The 18679-nt window shown below is 42.3% G+C and overlaps 1 protein-coding gene across 7 annotated transcripts in view; it reads left to right on the top strand.

Moving 5' to 3' along the window:
- The window catches only part of LOC134337222 (nuclear factor 1), a 501291-nt gene that overhangs the window by 63447 nt on the left and 419165 nt on the right, over positions 1-18679 (top strand). For 4 of the 7 annotated variants that reach the window (XR_010015951.1, XM_063032051.1, XM_063032050.1 and 1 more), the window contains exon 2: positions 5261-5792. Coding sequence is in view for 5 of the 7 variants with exons in the window: in XM_063032051.1 (XP_062888121.1) it covers positions 5261-5792 (532 nt within the window). In the remaining 2 variants the exon portion in view is untranslated. The other 3 variants (XR_010015952.1, XM_063032053.1, XM_063032054.1) reach the window with 3 other exon arrangements.

Here is an 18679-nt window from a genome sequence, read left to right as displayed (position 1 = left end):
GATACCAAAGTAATGCCGCCCAGCAAGTTAGTTACTCCTTACGTATCTTCAAATAACAATTTTTAAGTTCATTATGAATATTTGTTTTATCCAGGAACACAAAGTGCTCTATTTACACAATAAGGAAATGTCAGAACAAAATTTGTTTTAAACTATTTTCATCAGCTGTTGTGTCTGTCCAATATTTGAACTGTTTACAAAATATATTGTGTCCAGTTGTATATAGTTAGATGAGTAAATGATTTATTAAAGTAATGAGCTGTAAATTTTTTGACTGTTCCTGCTGTGCATGTGATTGAGGATCATCCTATCTGCCTGCACAGTTCTTGTATAAACCTAAGCAGCGGGCAAAATCAAAATTAACTCAGAGATTTTGAGTCACCCTGACTACTGGCCGACGTGCCTTTTGTGTTTGTGTTGTTGTTGTGGCCAGGGGAGATGTGGAGAGCAAACTATTGCCCGTGTATGTAGCAGGCTGCCCCTCTCCACGCAGCTGATGAACCCAAAGGAACAGCAGAGTCTGATGTAGTCAGTCAGCGTTGAACTCAACGTAGGACTGCCTTAGGGACTCCAGCTCCGGATTTTTTCTGGGGGTTTACACCTGAAGTCCTTCGCACGAGTGTGTAGAGTTGCAAAGCAGTGGAGGTTTGAGATCAGAGTTTTCCTTCCTCTAGATGAGCTGCCAACTATGGCTGATGAGTCCCGTCTGCCCAGAGCAGCATGTTTTACAGCGCCAGTAACCCACCTTTGCCACTTCTCCTGTCGGTAAAAATGGTTTTGCCAGGCTTAGTAGTTAAGACACATGTGAAGGCTAGGAACTTAACTTGGTTGTCAGAGGCTAGTTGAGATGCACGCCATTGGGAGTGTTGATTAAGTAGTGGGAGCTTATCCCCCTACCATCTCTTTCTGACTATGCCAACCTTAAGAGACTGAGGTGGATCACTGATTATGAAAAGGAAAAAAGTTGTCATAAACAGAATATGTTTTAGAACATATATGAATTAATCAAAAATAACCTCATATTAAGCCATTTATTCAGTGTTGTGTGGACGAAATGCAGGTTTGATTTGATAAGTCTGTTCTATATTTAGCGTGGTGGGTTGGAGATACGTCTCTACCAAAGGAGGTGTAAGGCACTCCTTCCCTCCACTAGCCTGCATTTCACCCTGGGACAAGGTGTAGTACCTGCTTAGCGCCCAATCAGGGTCATGTGACTCCATGGGAGCAGGTGGTGGATGGTCGTATGAGCAGCTGGAGTATATCACAAGTCCTGGTTATGTGACCACTGACACCAGGCAGACAATCTCTGAAGAGTGTTGATAATGGCTGGGGTCACCTTCCTTGTAAAGTCATTGCCCAGAAAAAGACAATGGCAAACCACTTCTGTAGAAAAATTTGCCAAGAACAATCACTGTCATGGAAAGACCGTGATCGCTCACATCGTACATGCTGTTGATGATTCTACAGAAAACACATATCTGATGTCACAGGGCAGACACAGATAAGTAGTTTTTCTCTTTATTTAAGAGACTGGAACCAGTTAAACATTGCCAGATGCAGAATGCAGTCAGCACGTGCAGAGGATCATTTGTTTTGATAACCAATGTGTTACTTTGCTAGATCCCAAACAGGCATTCTGTAATTCGAAAGGCCATTGACATTACTGCCCAGGAAAGGCTCACGACATGGCAGATAAACCCTGTGAACCCAAGGTGATGGAAATGCTCAGAAACTTTCAGCGAATGCTGGCCTAAAAACTGACCTTCTCCAAGTATCAGATTAGATTAGCTTTATTTGTGACACATGCATGAAAACATACATCATTTGTGTCAAGTCCAATCAGCAAGGATTGTGCTGGGCAGTCTGAAAGTGTAGCCACACTTCTGGCATCAGCATAGCACACCCACAACTCACGAACGCTAAACATATTACCCTAACCTCAACTACTGTGAGGGCGGCACTGTAGTGCAGTGGTGATCACAGTGCTTTAACGTACAGGTGACCTGGGTTCACTTCCCACCACTGCCTGTAAGGAGCTTGAACGCTTTCCCTTTGACTGTGTAGGTTTCCTCCCACAGTCCAAAGTCCTACTGGTTGGTAGGTTAATTGGTCATCATAAATTGTTCTGTAATTACGCCAGGGTTAAATCGGTGGATTGGGGGCCAAAAGGGCTTATTCCACGCTGTCTCACAATAAATAAACAACAGATAAATAAATATGTCTTTGGAATGTGGGTGCAGTACAGTGCAATACAGATTCAGTCTCCTGTTTGGATGGTATAGGGGTATGGATGGCTATGGTCCAGGGCTTGACAGTATAATAGTTTGGCATGGACTAGATAGGCTGAAGGACAGCTTCTGTGCTGTGGTGTTCTGTGTCTATGTTTAAGAGGTCTTTAGACAGGCACATGAAAATAAGACCGTAAGAAATAGGAGCAGAATTAAGCCATTTGGCCTGTTGAATCTGCTCTGCTATTTCATCATGGCTGATTCAATTTTCCTCTCAGCCCCAGTCTCCTGCTTTCTCCCTGTATTCCTTCATACGATGAATGGAGAGATACCGATCAGGTGTGGGTAAATAGGTTTACTTTAATTTGGCATCATGGTCAAGCACAGAGACCGTGGGCCGAATGGCCTGTGCCTTGGCTGCACTGTTCTTGATGTGAATAGAGAGTTGGTTGGCAGACAGGAAGCAAAGAGAATAAATGGAACCTTTTCAGAATGGCAGGCAGTGACTAGTGGGGTACCACAAGGCTCAGTGCTGGGACCCCAGTTGTTTACAATATATATTAATGACTTGGATGAGGGAATTAAATGCAGCATCTCCAAGTTTGCGGATGACACAAAGCTGGGCGGCAGTGTTAGCTGTGAGGAGGATGCTAAGAGGATGCAGGGTGACTTGGATAGGTTAGGTGAGTGGGCAAATTCATGGCAGATGAAATTTAATGTGGATAAATGTGAGGTTATCCACTTTGGTGGCAAAAACAGGAAAACAGATTATTATCTGAATGGTGGCCGATTAGGAAAAGGGGAGGTGCAACGAGACTTGGGTGTCATTATACACCAGTCATTGAAAGTGGGCATGCAGGTACAGCAGGCGGTGAAAAAGGCAAATGGTATGCTGGCATTTATAGCAAGAGGATTCGAGTACAGGAGCAGGGAGGTACTACTGCAGTTGTACAAGGCCTTGGTGAGACCACACCTGGAGTATTGTGTGCAGTTTTGGTCCCCTAATCTGAGGAAAGACATCCTTGCCATAGAGGGAGTACAAAGAAGGTTCACCAGATTGATTCCTGGGATGGCAGGACTTTCAAATGATGAAAGACTGGATGAACTAGGAATTTATTCCGACAAGGAACTTGTTGGAATTTAGAAGATTGAGGGGGGATCTGATTGAAACATATAAAATCCTAAAGGGATTGGACAGGCTAGATGCAGGAAGATTGTTCCCGATGTTGGGGAAGTCCAGAACGAGGGGTCACAGTTTGAGGATAAAGGGGAAGCCTTTTAGGACCGAGATTAGGAAAAACTTCTTCACACAGAGAGTGGTGAATCTGTGGAATTCTCTGCCACAGGAAACAGTTGAGGCCAGTTCATTGGCTATATTTAAGAGGGAGTTAGATATGGCCCTTGTGGCTAAAGGGATCAGGGGGTATGGAGGGAAGGCTGGTGCAGGGTTCTGAGTTGGATGATCAGCCATGATCATACTGAATGGCAATGCAGGCTCGAAGGGCCGAATGGCCTACTCCTGCACCTATTTTCTATGTTTCTATGTTTCTTTGACACTCAGGAGATAGATAAGTGCTGCTGGTTTTGCAAAGAAGCACTTTTCACTTCACAATGTTGAGGTATGATGCTGTTACAACATGTTAATGATACAGTTCTTGATTAATGGCAAGTACCTGCAAGAGCTTTAGTTATTTTAATTGATTTATTGAGAGCTAGAGCATGGCAACAGGCACTTCCAGTCCAACGAGAGTGTGCCACCCAGTTAGACCCATGTGATCTACCAGGAAAGCGGAGCACCCGGACAGAGCCTACACAGGTACGGGGAGAACGTACAAACTCCTTATAGATAGCGATGGGAACTGAACCCGAGTCACTGACGCTGTAGCAGCATTGCCCTAACCTCTATGTGTCGCTACCACCTTTTCAGTCAAAGAATTTTACTGATGTCTGTGTAACTCTTTGAAAGTCTTTGCCTTTGGGCACCATGGTAATGTAGCAGTTAGCCCTACGCAATTACAGCTCGCGGCATCGGAGATTGGAGTTCAATCCGGTATCCTCTGTAAGGAGTTGGTACGTTCTCCTGTGCAATGCATGGGTTTCCTCCGGGTGTTCCAGTTTTCTCCCACAGTCCAAAGACGTACTGGTTGATAGGTTAATTGGTCATTGTAAATTGTCTCATGATTAGTCTTGGGTTAAATCAGGGGCTGCTGGCGATGGGACTGAAAGGACTGGAAGAGCCTATTCCATGCATGTATGTATCCATCTATCTATCGACTGACTGATTGAGATACAGTGTACCTTCTCCGGGAGAAGGCTCAGGAGCTTGAAGACTCATACGGCCAGATTTGGGAACTGTGATAAGACTGCTGAACGGATCCTGACCCGGATCTGGGCCATACCCTCCAAATATCCGGACCTGCGTCTCGGTTTTTTTGCACTATCTTACTTCCCATTTTTCTATTTTCTATTTATGATTTATAATTTAAATTTTTAATATTTACTAATTTTTACTATTTTCAATATTTTTAATATTTAATATTTGTAATCCAGGGAGTGGGAAGCACAGAATCAAATATCGCTGTGATGATTGTACGTTCTAGTACCAATTGTTTGGCGACAATAAAGTATAAAGTGTAAGTGTGGAATAGGCCCTTCGAGCTGCCCAGCAACCAGCCTATTTAAACCTAGCCCAATGATGGGACAATTTATAATGACCAATTACCCCACTAACCAGTATGACTTTGAGAAGGAAAGACTGTGGGAGGAAACTGGAGCACCTGGAGGAAACCCATGCATTGCACAGGGAGGATGCTCAGATTCCTTACAGATGACATTGGAATTGAACTTTGAACTCTGACATCCTGAGCTGTAATAATGCACATTAACTGCTGCGTTACTGTGGCGCCCATCTCTAAATAAAATTTTTAAAAATAAAGCTCTTTTTGTTGAGGTGATAACCTGCCATGATAAACACAGGGATGGTGTTCAATGCCATTAACCACATCCTCTGAAACTTTGTTATCTCTTACCAGGATGAATTTCACCCATTCATTGAGGCACTGCTTCCGCATGTCCGAGCATTTGCCTACACGTGGTTCAACCTGCAAGCTCGGAAGCGAAAGTACTTCAAGAAGCACGAGAAGCGGATGACAAAGGATGAAGAAAGAGCAGTGAAAGACGAGCTGCTGAGTGAGAAAGCGGAGGTGAAACAGAAGTGGGCCTCAAGGCTGCTGGCGAAGCTGCGTAAGGACATTCGTCCGGAGTACCGTGAGGATTTTGTGCTGACAATCACAGGGAAGAAGGCTCCCTGTTGTGTGCTCTCCAACCCGGACCAGAAAGGCAAAATAAGGCGCATAGATTGTTTACGACAAGCGGATAAAGTTTGGAGATTGGATCTGGTGATGGTGATCCTGTTTAAAGGGATCCCTTTGGAAAGTACTGATGGAGAGCGCCTGCTGAAGTCCCAGCAATGTAGTCACCCAATGCTGTGTGTGCAGCCCCATCATATAAGTGTTTCAGTTAAGGAACTTGATTTGTACTTGGCGTACTTTGTCCAAGAAAGAGGTAAGTGACTTCATGATCACGTTTGAAGGATTAAATTATTTCTTTCCCCGCTGCAGATATTTTGAAAACTTGTAAAATTTCCTTTTGCAAAGGTCACGAGTTTTGAAAAGTTGATCCCAATGATTTTGTGTGTTGTATGTAATGTGTATGCCTTATACTAGGCGTGTGTATCCACAGAAATAACAGACAAGACCAAAACTGATATAATCCCATTGTTATATTCAGAGAAAATGGCTTCTTCTAGTAACAGACTGTTTTATAGTATCAAGGACTTGATGAAAAACTGTCTCACTTTTGCCACGAAAAGTTAGTTTGGCTTCTAATGTTGTGATTTTACAGGTCGGTAATTTAAAATATTTCAATCCAAGTCTGTTTCTATGTCTTTAATCGTACATTTTGTTAATTACTTTTTATCATCAGCATCACCAGCTGGCGTATAATGTTATTTGAAAACATTACCATCAAATGCCCTGGCCTACATATCAAGCAGACTGCTGTGATGTAACATCTGTGGTCGACCCCAACCAACGGAGGGGAGGGCCTCCGAACAACAAATTTTCATAATTCTCAAAATTAAGTACTTGTTCATACTGAAGTGTTCTCCATCTTTTGTCAACACTACAGCCAGCAAGCAGGGATAATTATGTAAATTCCACTATCATCATCAAATTATCATCACCAACACACAATCTCAGATAACATTTCATAGCAAGTGTTTTAGGATTAAGGCTACTATATTTAATATAGGCAGGCTAATGTTTTTGTTAAAGTAGAGACCTGAAATGCATTACAAGTCCATCTGATATCGACAGCAATAATCTCTTGCTTAGTGCTGTTAAATAGAATTGAAAAAGAAAATGTGATTTTGTTTTTCCTGTGAGTGTGAGCTATTTCGATGGAGGACTGCTTTCCTGGAACCTTGTGTTCCTGTTGAGCCTGCCCCCTCAAACCCAGTGGGACTGCATTAACTGGACGCAAATAACGGCTTCTCAGTCCTGTGAGTGAAGTACGTATCACATGCAGAGGTCAACGAGACAATGTCCATTTTGTTCACACACAGATTTATCAAAAGCCTCATTTATGCTGCTAGGTGATTTTCCATTTTGATCTGAGTCAGAAAGGACACTTGTGTTTCAGGACACAAGATGCTGGAAGGTTGTAGCAGACCTTCATAGTCCTCAGTATTTCTATAGAAAATACAGTGGATTCTAGTTAATTGGGCAGCTGCTTATTTGAGACAACACTTAAAGAAGTGTTTTGAGTGCCATGGTAACATAGCGGTTAGCGTGACGATATTACAGCTCAGAGTGTCAGAGTTCAATACTGGCGTCCCCTGTAAGAAGCTTGTACGTTCTCCCTGTGGAATGTGTGAGCTTCCTCCAGGTGCTCTGGTTTCCTCCCACAGTCTAAGGACATCCGAGTTATGAGGTTAATGGTAAGTTATTGAGTGATTAGTTAGGGTTAAATTGGGGAATGCTGGCAGTGACGCTCGAAGGGCCAGGAGAGCCCCTTCCTCACTTTATCTTGAAATAAAAATAAATAAAAGAACAAAAACTAATCGAGGAAATAGCCGGGATTCCTTTCATTTATTTGCTTAATTTGGACAGCAGAGGGTTGCTGAACGGCTTCTAATTAGAATTAGTTGTGTGGACTTGTGTACCTGTTAGATACTGCACCGTGCTTAAAGCAAACTGTGGCATCAGTTGTGTGTGTTTGTGTTATTTAATTTACTTGGGCCGATGGACGTCTAATTAAAAATCAGTGATTTTTGACATTACTTCATGCAGGAAAGCAAAGAAGGCAGCCATTATCTACACTGATTTTGTTCATTTACAGTCAATCAAAAGAACATGGCAGCATACACTAGATGATTTCCTCCATCGATAACAACCAGTTTTATAGTACTGTAATAGTACAGGCTGTGTTCTGATTTGTTCTATATTTCATTTAAATACATAATTGTTATTCAGTTTAATGATATTTTTAAAAACCTTTTTCACTACTTCTATGAAACTTCAGCTAACTGGACCAAAATGTATTTATCCTGATGTGTCCCAACTAACCAGAATCCACTGTATATTGGATTCGCTGTGTGGCAATAGCCAGATACCACAGTGAATTCAATTCATTTTCTATAGAATTCCTGTGACTAAGACCTTCCAGCATCTGTGGTTTCTTCTGTCACAACTAAGCTATTTTGCAGAGGGTGTGATGTGCAATTTTGGACTGAACTTTCACGTAAAGCAACACACTGTAGTATTTTGTCTTGTTGAGGAAGAATATAAGTTCATGTTTATTTACTGTTCATGTATAAACCTATTTAGATGAAGTAAATGAAGAAAAAACAAAAAAAAAATGAAGTCTTTGATTGTAATTAACCCTAGTGTACAGGTGAATGGAATTCATAATTCTGCAGTTTATGGTTTACAAAGAAGATGGTGTTATTTATTTAAGATAGAACATGCTGTACAATCTTGATTTTTGACATTTTAAAAATGTTTTCACCATCTGGTAAAAACTGGAGAAGTAATACTTCAGATTATGTATAAAGAGACTAGAGCACTATGGGTTTGCCTTCAGAGAAATATAAAAATAATGTTTTGGGAAGACTCACCCCACCTCACTGCTGCCATAACCGTGATAGAGTTCCCCTTGTACCTACCTACCTGCACACGTCTCCTCATCCAGAACATCGTTCTCTGTAACTTCTTTCATTTTCAACAGAATCCACATCCGTACATGGTTCTGATGTTAGAGCACCCATTTCCTTTTCCTTAATCAGAGGAGGGAGCTGCCCCAAAAATTGTGCCCCGCTTTCATTGATGTGCGATAGAGAGCATACTGACATACAGAATGACCGTGTGGTACTCTAGCTGCAGCAAGACATATCACAAAGCACTCCAATGGGTGATTAGGATGGCTCAGCACATCATTGGGACTCAACTTCTGGACCTAAAGACAATCTACAAGTCTCGATGCCTACAGTGCACTTGTAACATCATTAAAGACCCATCCCATCCCGGACACTGTCTGTTCAATCTCCTGCCATCTGGTAGGAGATACAGAAACACCTTAGCCAAGACAGTAAGGCTGAAAAACAGTTTCTTCCTGAGGGCATTCTGCAGCTGAATAATGCTCACCCCGGCATGCCAATGGTCTTTGAATGTTATGGACTATTGAAGTCACTTGTTGCATGTAAATATGGGAATTTTTTTTTAAATTAAGCCCTAATACATGCATTGTAAATATCTGTTTTGCACGGACTGGAGCAGCACTGCAATCTCATTGTCTTGAACAATGACAATAAAGTTCTGTTCTATAAAACCCAGTTCCACAGGTGGTGTGCACTCAACTGAGAGCCAACATCTATTCAAATTCCAGAATTATCCTCTCTACTTACTGGGAGAGGAACTCAATGTATAGCACATAGATGAAAGAACAACAGAGTGTTATGGGGGAGGGAAGGATTAGATTGACTTGTTAGAGTGATTGAGGGTTAGATTGAGATGTTAGAGTGATTGCAGGTAGGTTGATATATTAGAGTGATTGAGGGTAGATTGATACATTAGAGTGATTCAGGGTAGATTGACTTGTTTGAGTGATTGAGGGTAGATTGACTTGTTTGAGTGATTGAGGGTAGATTGATATGGTAAAGTGATTGAGGGTAGATTGATACATTAGAGTGATTGAGGGTAGGTTGATATGGTTAGATTGATCTTTGGAGTAGGTTAAAAGGTGGGCACAACATTGTGGGCCGAAGGGCCTGTACTATGCTGTTTGATGTTCAATGTGCGACTCAGAAGCCAAATTGAGATAATTGAGCCTGGGCTTAGTCCAAAAGTAAAAGTTCAGGTTAAATTAAAATTGAGTAGCACTAAAATCATTGTTTGAGAAAGTTGTCACAGCTGAAATAATTAGCAGATCAGAGAGTCAGCTCACAACCAGCATAAAACTACAATACGTAACATCCATTAGCAAAGTTCATCAACTGAAACGTTGTATTACTAACGCTTGTTTCCAATTCCTGTTATCTAGAGTACAAGCCAGCAGACAGCATGCTTTGCATGGAGAGAAGTGATGACAAAGGAGGAGGTTGTGGTACAGCTATGAATTTATTTCATTAACATTATATCAAATCGTATCACGTACTCCCACGCAGTGCTTCTCAAAAACAGCCTTGCTTCATGCACCCTGTCAAAAATTTAACTGTGTGTTCATTTTATCAACTTCTGAATCACTTGGTAAAAAAATGTGTATTTTACTATTTCAACTTTCTCTACATTCAAGGCGATTGAGATAAGTTAAAGTTCAAAGTAAATTTATTAACAAATACATATACTGTATGTCACCATGTACAGTACAGCCCTGAGATCCATTTTCTTGCAGGCATTCACAGGCTCCTCCCCCTTTTCTTTCTTCCATGGTTTTCTGTCCTGTCCTATCAGACTCCCCCTTCTCCAGCCCTGTTACCTCCTGTACCAAGCAACTCTTTCACCAGCTCTTTACTTCATCCCCCCCCCCCCGCCATTTTTCTTCATTCCTGATGAAGGGCCTTGGCCTGAAACGTTGACCATGCTCTTTTCCATAGATGCTCCTTAGCCTGCTGAGTTCCTCTAACATCGTGTGTGTGTGTGTGTGTGTGTTGCTTGGATTTCTAGCATCTGCAGATTTTCTCTTGTTTGTGGTGTCCTGGGTGATGGGGGTCATTAATGACAAATGCCGCCTTTTGAAGATGTCCTGGATGCGGGGGAGGCTAGTGTCCATGATAAAGTTGGCTGACTTTACAACTTTCAGCAGCTTCTTTAATCCTGTGCCGTGGCCCCTCCATACCAGACAGTGATGCAACCAGTTAGAATGCTCTCCATGGGACACCTGTAGAAATTTGCTGGAGTCTCTGGTGACTCCTAATGAAATATAGCTGCTGCCATGCTTTCTTTGTAATTGCATCAATATGTTGGACCCAGGATAGATCTTCAGAGATATGGACACCCAGGAACTTGACACTGCCAACAGAAGTGGTAGATGTGGGTTCAATTTCAACATTTAAGAGAAATTTGGATAGGCAGATGGATGGGACGGGTATGGCGGGCAGTGGTCCGGGTGTAGGTCAATAGGACTGCGCACTCTTGCTATGGGCACTGGGCACTATTCATTAAATTACTCAAATGGTTCCTATCTTATCATTTGCCTGCTCTGATAGTTTCTTTAACCTTCAGTGTCTGTAGAATCAGCAGCTGGTAGTGTGAAGACTGAAGAATGTTATTCCATCACTTGTGATATGAATTTAAGGAAGGGTGTGTTATACAGGCCATTTCCTGAAGGTGCACTGAAAACAGCAGATTGAGAAACTGTCTGAACATTGTCTATGACTTGCACACAATCTGTAATGCATACAGCAAAGCCATCAAAATTATGCTTCTAGAATTATTTTACTGTGTAAAAACATTGAATCAGAATCAGAAACAGATTAATATCACTGGTTTGTGCAATATATTGTTTTGTGGCAGCAGTGCATTGAAATGAGAAGAGAGCATGTCCTGGGTGATGGGGGTCATTAAGACTAAGACCTAGGAGCAGAATTAAACAATTTGGCTTATCGAATCTGCTTCACCATTTCATAATGGCTGATCAATTTCCCTCTTAACCCTATTCTCCTGTCTTCTCCCCATAACCTTTCACACCCTGACTTATCATCAACCTATCAGCCTCTGCCTTAAGTGCACCCAATGACTTGGCCTCCACAGCCGCCTGTGGCAACGACTTCCACAGATTCACCACCCTCTGCCGAAAGAAATTGCCCCACACCTCTGTTCTAAATAGATGTCCCTCAATTCTGCAGTTGTGACCTCTGGCCCTAGACTCCTCCACTATTGGAAACATCCTCTCCACATCCACTCTATCGAGGTCTTTCAACATGAGATCACCCCTCATTCGCCTTAATGACAGATGCTGCCTTTTCGAGATAATTCCTTAAACATACAATATAGAATCCAATAGCACAGTACAGGCTATTTGGCCCATGATGTTGTGTTGATCTTCTAACCAACTGCAAAATCAATCTAACCCTTCCCTCCCTCATAATCCTCTATGTTTCTATCATCCATGTGCATCTCATCTTAAATGTCTCTAATGTACATGTTTCTACCAATGCTCCTGGTAGGGTCTTCCATGAATCCACCACTCTGTGTAGCAAAATCCTTACCCCTGTGATTCAGGTTATTGGTATGCCTATCCCATGTGTTAACAGGTAGAGTACGCTCAGCGGCCAATTTATTAGGTATACTCGTACACTTGTTCATTTATGCAAATATCAGCCAATCAATCATGTGCAGCAACTCAATGTATAAAAGCATGCAGACATGGTCAAGAGGTTCAGCTGTTGTTCAGACTAAACATCAGATTTGGGAAGAAATATGATGTAAGTGACTTTGGCTGTGGAATGATTGTTGGTGTACTGTATCTCAGAAACTGCTGATCCCCTGGCCTTTTTACACACAGCAAACTCTAGTGTTCACAGAGAATGGCGCGAAAAACAAAACCCATCCAGTGAGAGGCAGTTCTGTGGGTGAAAACGCCTTGTTAATGAGAGACGTCAGAGGAGAATGGCCAGACTGGTTCAAGCTGACAGGGAGGCGACAGTAACTCAAATAACCACACGTTACAACAGTGAGAGCAACTCTGAATGCACAACATGTCGAACCTTGAAGGAGATGGGCTACAGCAGCAGGAGACCATGTGGGAGAAGAGGTATAGTATAGTTGCCACTGAATGTGTAACCAATGAGCTGAGTAGTGATAGAAGCTTGCTATGAGTCATGGTTTTCTGAGAACCCAAAAGTGCTGCCAAAGTATTGGGAAACCTTTCAAACTAATCTCTTGACAGTGTGTGTGGTTCAGCAAATGTCAATTGTCTGGACTTCAGGAGAGCTAGAGCCACAGTGTGAATTGTTATCATACAGTTAATTCCAGTCAGCTGATTCAAGTATTGTTTTTGATCCTATTTTCTCTTTCAGTGGTTTCACAACCTAATGAATCATCTGACTTTTGCACCCCACCGTTCAGAGGATGTACCTTTTTTTAGGTAGTCTACACTTGCAGATGTTACATGGACCAAATTATCAATTACCCAATCACAGTACACTGCTCAAGGCCCTCTGTTGGTTGAGGTCAACCATGGATGTTGTATCCTAGCTGTCGATGTGTATTGAAAGCCAGGCCAGTACGATACGGAGAGCAAGCTATTGCCCATGCAGCAGGCTCCCCCCTCCACGCAGCTGATGAATCCAAAGGAACGGCAGATACAATTTGGCACCAGCAGCATCACAGGAGTTGCCAGTCAGTATTGAGCTTGACATAGGACTGCCTTAGGGACTCCAGCTCCAAATTTTCCCTCGTGGTTTACTCCTGAAGCCTTCCCCATGAGTGGGTATATCCGCAAGGCAGCAGAGGTTTGAGATCAAAGTTTTCCTTCTCCTAGATGACCTGACAGTCACAGCAGATGAGTTCCACCTGCCTGAAACAACTGGTTTTAAGTGCCAGCAATCCACCTTTGCCCCTTCTCCTGCCTTCTTCTCATAACCTTTCACACCCTGGCTCATCGACAACCAATCAGCTCTACCTTAAGTGTACCCAATGACTTGGCATCTACAGCCGCCTGTGGCAACAAATTCCATAGATTCACTACCCTCTGCCAGTAGAAACAGGCTTAGTAGCTAAGCCATACGTGAAGGCGAAGGGCTGGACTAGGTTGTCAGGGGCTATTTGAGGTGCACGCCATTGGGAGCATTTACTAGGTAGTGGGAACTTATTTCCCCACCCCAGCTATGACAATTTTTGGAACTCCAGCAATGACAACTTTAAGAATACTGCACAGTAGATTTAATGCACCATTTTTACACTGCCTTCCCAGGTAGGACATCAAATCACATCTTAGAACTGTCACAAGCCAAATTCATAATATATATTTATTCACTATTTCATAAGCATCAATAAAAATGGTAAAAAGGCAGCTTGTGAATGATTCACAATTACAGCTTAATATTAAGAGTACAAGGCATTACTCATCTGTTGCTTTTGAATTATCTTCAGGTCAGATACCAAAGTTCTAAAGAAAATAACTCAGCATTTCCAAGCTATTTTTGACTTGAGAAATCTTTGTACAACTAACCGGGGCCTCTCTCTTAGAAGCTAAAATGATTCTATCCATTGTAAATCCAGTAATTTTCAGTGGGTGCCTTGGTGGTGTAGTGGTTAACATGACTATTACAGCTTAAGTTGTTCTGGAGTTTAGAATTCAATTCTGGTGTGTCAGTAAGGAGTTTCTTGGTTCTGCCCATGAACCGTGTGGGTTGTCTCCAGGTGCTCTGGTTTATTCCCACAGTTAAAAAGGCATACCAGATAGTAGGTTAATTGGTCATTGTAAATTGTCCCGTGATTAGGTTAGGGAAAAATATAGGTGGGTTGCTAGTTGGTGCGGCTCAGTGAGCAGGAAGACCCTGTTCTGCACTGTTTCTCTAAATCAATAAATAAACAACATTATTTTTATTTGTTATTGATGCATGGATTAGTATTGATGATATCAAGGTTTGCAAACACAAATAGCAAATGAAGTTTACTGTATTCAAAGCTCAACATTTCGAAGTTCAAAGTACACTTATTATCAAAGTATGTATACTATGGACAACCTTGAGGTTTGTCTCCTTACAGGCAGACGCAAAACAAAGAAATCCAATAGAACTTATTAAACAAAAGGTCATTTAGTGCTCAATGTGCAGAAAAAATACAAATTGTGCAAACAATAAAAATAAGCAAGTAATATTAAGAACTGAAGTTCACAAAAGTGAGCCCAGAGCCACAAAGCCACTTATCAGTGGAGCCGATTCAGGAGACCATTAGTTGCAGGTTGTAGCCTCAGTTCAACGCAGGGTTCCGTAAACCTTGCCGAGCAGTGATGTGAACACCAGCCTGTTCCTTAGCCTAGTTTTATTAATTTCTGCAGAATGGTGAAAGGATATGGGGAGAAACCTGGAACAAGCAATTGAGTTTAGATGAAAATAATCATATTGAATGGTGAAGAAGACTCAGAGGGGCATAAGATCTACGCCTCACCCTGGTGCCCCTCCTGCTTCCCTTTCTCCCATAGTCCATTCTCCAGCCCTTCACCTTGTCCACTTATCACCTCCTAGCTTCTTACTTCCTCCCCCACTCACCTGACTTCGCCTGTCACCTTCTAGCTTGTTCTCCTTCCTCTTCCTTACCTTTTTATTCCGGCATCTTCTCTCTTCCTTTCCAGTCCTGATGAAGAGTCTTGGCCCAAAATGTCAACTGTTTATTCCCCTCCATAGATGCTGCCTGACATTCTCAGTTCCTCCAGCATTTTGTGTGTGCTGCTCCAGAACTCCCGCACTGTTTCCTCTAAGCTGCACAGATGTGCAGTCATGCAGTGACAGAAATGTTCCCCTACACATAGCCTTTGATGTTCTGCAGCTAGAATTTTCTTAACATTTAAATGTTTAAAGTGCCACGCAATTTTCGGGCCATGTAAATATTTCCTGCTCAAAGCAATGGTTGGTTCTTGGAGATGTTAAACAAAAGCTAGAGGGAACGCTAATTTCCATATCTGCAGAATCTCTTCTGTTTACTCCTCATATTTTCTGTGATGATGTTAACTCATTCCACCAATAAAGTGGAGCAAATCAAAATTTATCAGTCCTGATGAAGGGTCTTGACCCGAGACATTGACCGTCTCACTTCCCACCATAGATGTTACCTGACCCACTGAATTCTTGAGGAAGGGTCTTGGTCTGAGAGTTGACTGTTCATTCCTCTCCGTAGATGCTGCCTGACCCACTGAGCTCCTGGTGAAGGTTCTCGGCCTGAAATATCGACTGTTTATTCCTCTCTGTAGATGCTGCCTGACCCACTGAGCTCCTGGTGAAGGTTCTCGGCCTGAAATATCGACTGTTTATTCCTCTCTGTAGATGCTGCCTGACCACGTTGAGTACCTCCAGCATTTTGTGAGTGTTATACTGAGTTCCAACTGGGATCTACGGACCCCTTGCTTAATGGTATTTGGTCCATGGCATAAAAGAGGTTGGGAACCCCCTGTTTTAGATTAATGGAGGTCAGGGAACGGATGCCAGTGGTTTTAGTGAAACAGGAAAATAACATATGATGACGTTTGTTATATTAGTGTACAGAACAATAAGTAGAGAGTGTTTTTTCATCAAAAAACATGATATACAGTAAATCAATGCAGTTGAAAATGCCAAGAAACAAAATGAAGATGTTGGTGGGAACCAAGTTTATAGATACCATAGGCATACATTCAGAGTGCATAAGTACTATGACAATTAGCCTGTTGCGGCTGCAGTACTGAACCAGGACAGACAAACAAAGCATTACACACATAAACACAGGAGATTCTGCAGATGCTGCAAACCCAGAGTAACACACACAAAATAGGGTTGCAAAGAAAGCATTTGGCACGTTGATCTTCATAAATCAAAGTATTGAGTGTAGGAGATGGGATGTTATGTTGAAGTTGTATAGGACATTGGTGAGGCTTAATCTGGAGTGCTGTGTGCACTTTTGGTCACCTACCTACAGGAAAGATGTAAATAAGGTTGAAACAGTACAGAAAAAATTTACAAGGATGTTGCTGGTTCTGGAAGACCTGAGTTAGGACTTTATTCTTTGGAACATAGAAGAGGGTAAATGTAAGCAGGCTTTTTCCAACCGAGGCTGGGTGGGACTACAACTACAGGTCATGGGTGAAAGGTGAGAAGGGGAACTTGAGGGGACACTTCTTCACTCAGAGGGTTGTGAGAGTGTGGAATGAGCTGCCAGCACAAGTGGTGCATGCGAGCTTGATTTCAACATTTAAGTAAAGTTTGAAGAGGTACATGGATGGTAGGGGTATGGAGGGCTGTGGTTCCAGTGCAGGATGATGGGAGTAAGCGGTTTAATTGGTTTTGGCATGGACTAGATGGGCCAAAGGGCCCATTTCTGTGCTGTACTTTTCCATGACTCTCTGCTGGAGGAACTCAGCAGTTCAGGCAGCATCTTTGGAGAGGACTAAACAGTCAATGTTTTGGTTCGACACCTTTCATCAGGATGAATTCTGATCTTCACATGTAAGTTAGCATAAACTAAAATTAACATAACTTATACATAACTTTCAAGCTTAGCATTATAAAGCAATGATGCAGAGTATGTAGAACATAGAACACCTTCTCAAGGGCAACTTGGGATGGGCAATAAATGCTAGCTTAGCTGACGACTCCCACATCCCATAAATGAATAAAAATAGAACAGTAACAGGCCCTTCAGCCCAAAATGCTGTGTCAAACTGATTAAATTAGTAATCAAATGGCCAACTAAACTAATCCTTTCTGCCTGCACAATGTCCACATCTTTCCATTTGCCTCACATTCATGTGCCTATCCAAATGTCTCTTAAAAGTCTGTAATGTTTCTACTACTGCCACCTCAGACAGTGCATTCTAGACACCCACCATTCTCTGTGTAAAAAAAACTTTTTCCTCGCATCTCCTTTGAATTTTCCCCCTCTCACCTTAAATGCATGCCCTCTGGTATTAGAGATTTCAACCCTGAGAAGAAAAGTACTGTCTCCCTATCTATGCTTCTCATAGTCAAATAAACCTCCCCTTAGCCTCTGCCGCTCCAGAGAAAACAACGCAAGTTTATCCAACCTCTCATTAGATAGCACATTCCCTCTAATCAAGGCAGCATCCTGGTAAACCTCTTCTGCACCCTCTCCAAAGCCTCAAGTAATGGAAGCAGCTTGACGTTACTTTCCTAAAGTTTGGATCTTTTTCATATATGGCTTCAGTATTGTGGATAGTTTTGTGAAATCTCTTTATATGATTACGTCTCTGCTAACTGACTGGTTACAACCTGCCAGCTGTGGGTTAATAGTTAATCCTCAGACTGTGAAATGCTTCTGGAAAAAAAATGCTTTGGCACTTGAAGCTTTCCTTTTACTGGAGTGGATGATTGGACACAGTCCTGGAAATAAGATGTGTTAATCTCCACCTGCAGTTTCTCAGAGTTAGATAAATATTTTGGTTCAGGGAAAATATGAATTGTCTGGTAGGTTCTAGAGTTGAGTACTTTTGTTTTTACTTTTTTCTAATCCCAAACTCTCTTGCTCTGTATTTTTAATACTTCCTATGCAGGATCAGCTAATTTCCTGGCAGAATCCAAAGCATGAAGGTCAGGAAGGTCTTGTCTCTGGAATTGAGAATGTCAAAGTGTGGGGAGCCAAGTGTTAGCTTGAACTTGCCCAATGTGGGATCATTCCATCGGTTTTCATTAAAGATTAAACTCATTCACAACTCGGGCAGATGGACCTGAGTGACAGAGGTTCCTGGGACTCATCCCACAGCTATAGTAGCATTGAACTGTTGCAACTGACCAGAACCTTCCCTGGGACCTTGGATCTAATTACATAGAACATAGAACGGTGCAGAGCAACACACAGAAAATGCTAGAGGAACTCAAACAGGTCTCAGGCAGCATCTATAGAAATGAGTAAACAGTCAACATTTTGGGCAGAGACCCTACATCAGGACTGGAAAGGGAGGGGGAAGATACCAGAATAAGAAAGTGAGGGGAGGGGAAGGTGGACAAGCTAGAAGGTGATAGGTGAAGCCTGTGGATAAGGAAGGGGTGGGGGATGAAGTGAGAAGCTGAGAGGTGGTAATTGGAAAAGACCGAAGGGCTGGAGAAGAAGGAATTTGATAGGAGAGGAGAGTGGACCATGAGACAAAAGGAAGGAGGAGGGGAACTGTGGGGAGGTGAAGAGAAGAGGTAAGACGCCAGAGGGGGGAAATGAAGAAGAGGCAAGGGGGAAGGGAAAAATTAT

This window comes from Mobula hypostoma, chromosome 24 (genome assembly GCF_963921235.1).
Source record: "Mobula hypostoma chromosome 24, sMobHyp1.1, whole genome shotgun sequence".
Taxonomy (NCBI): Eukaryota; Metazoa; Chordata; class Chondrichthyes; order Myliobatiformes; family Myliobatidae; genus Mobula; species Mobula hypostoma.
The sequence above is the reverse complement of the archived record's forward strand: the minus strand, read 5'-3'. Positions and strand labels throughout refer to the sequence as shown.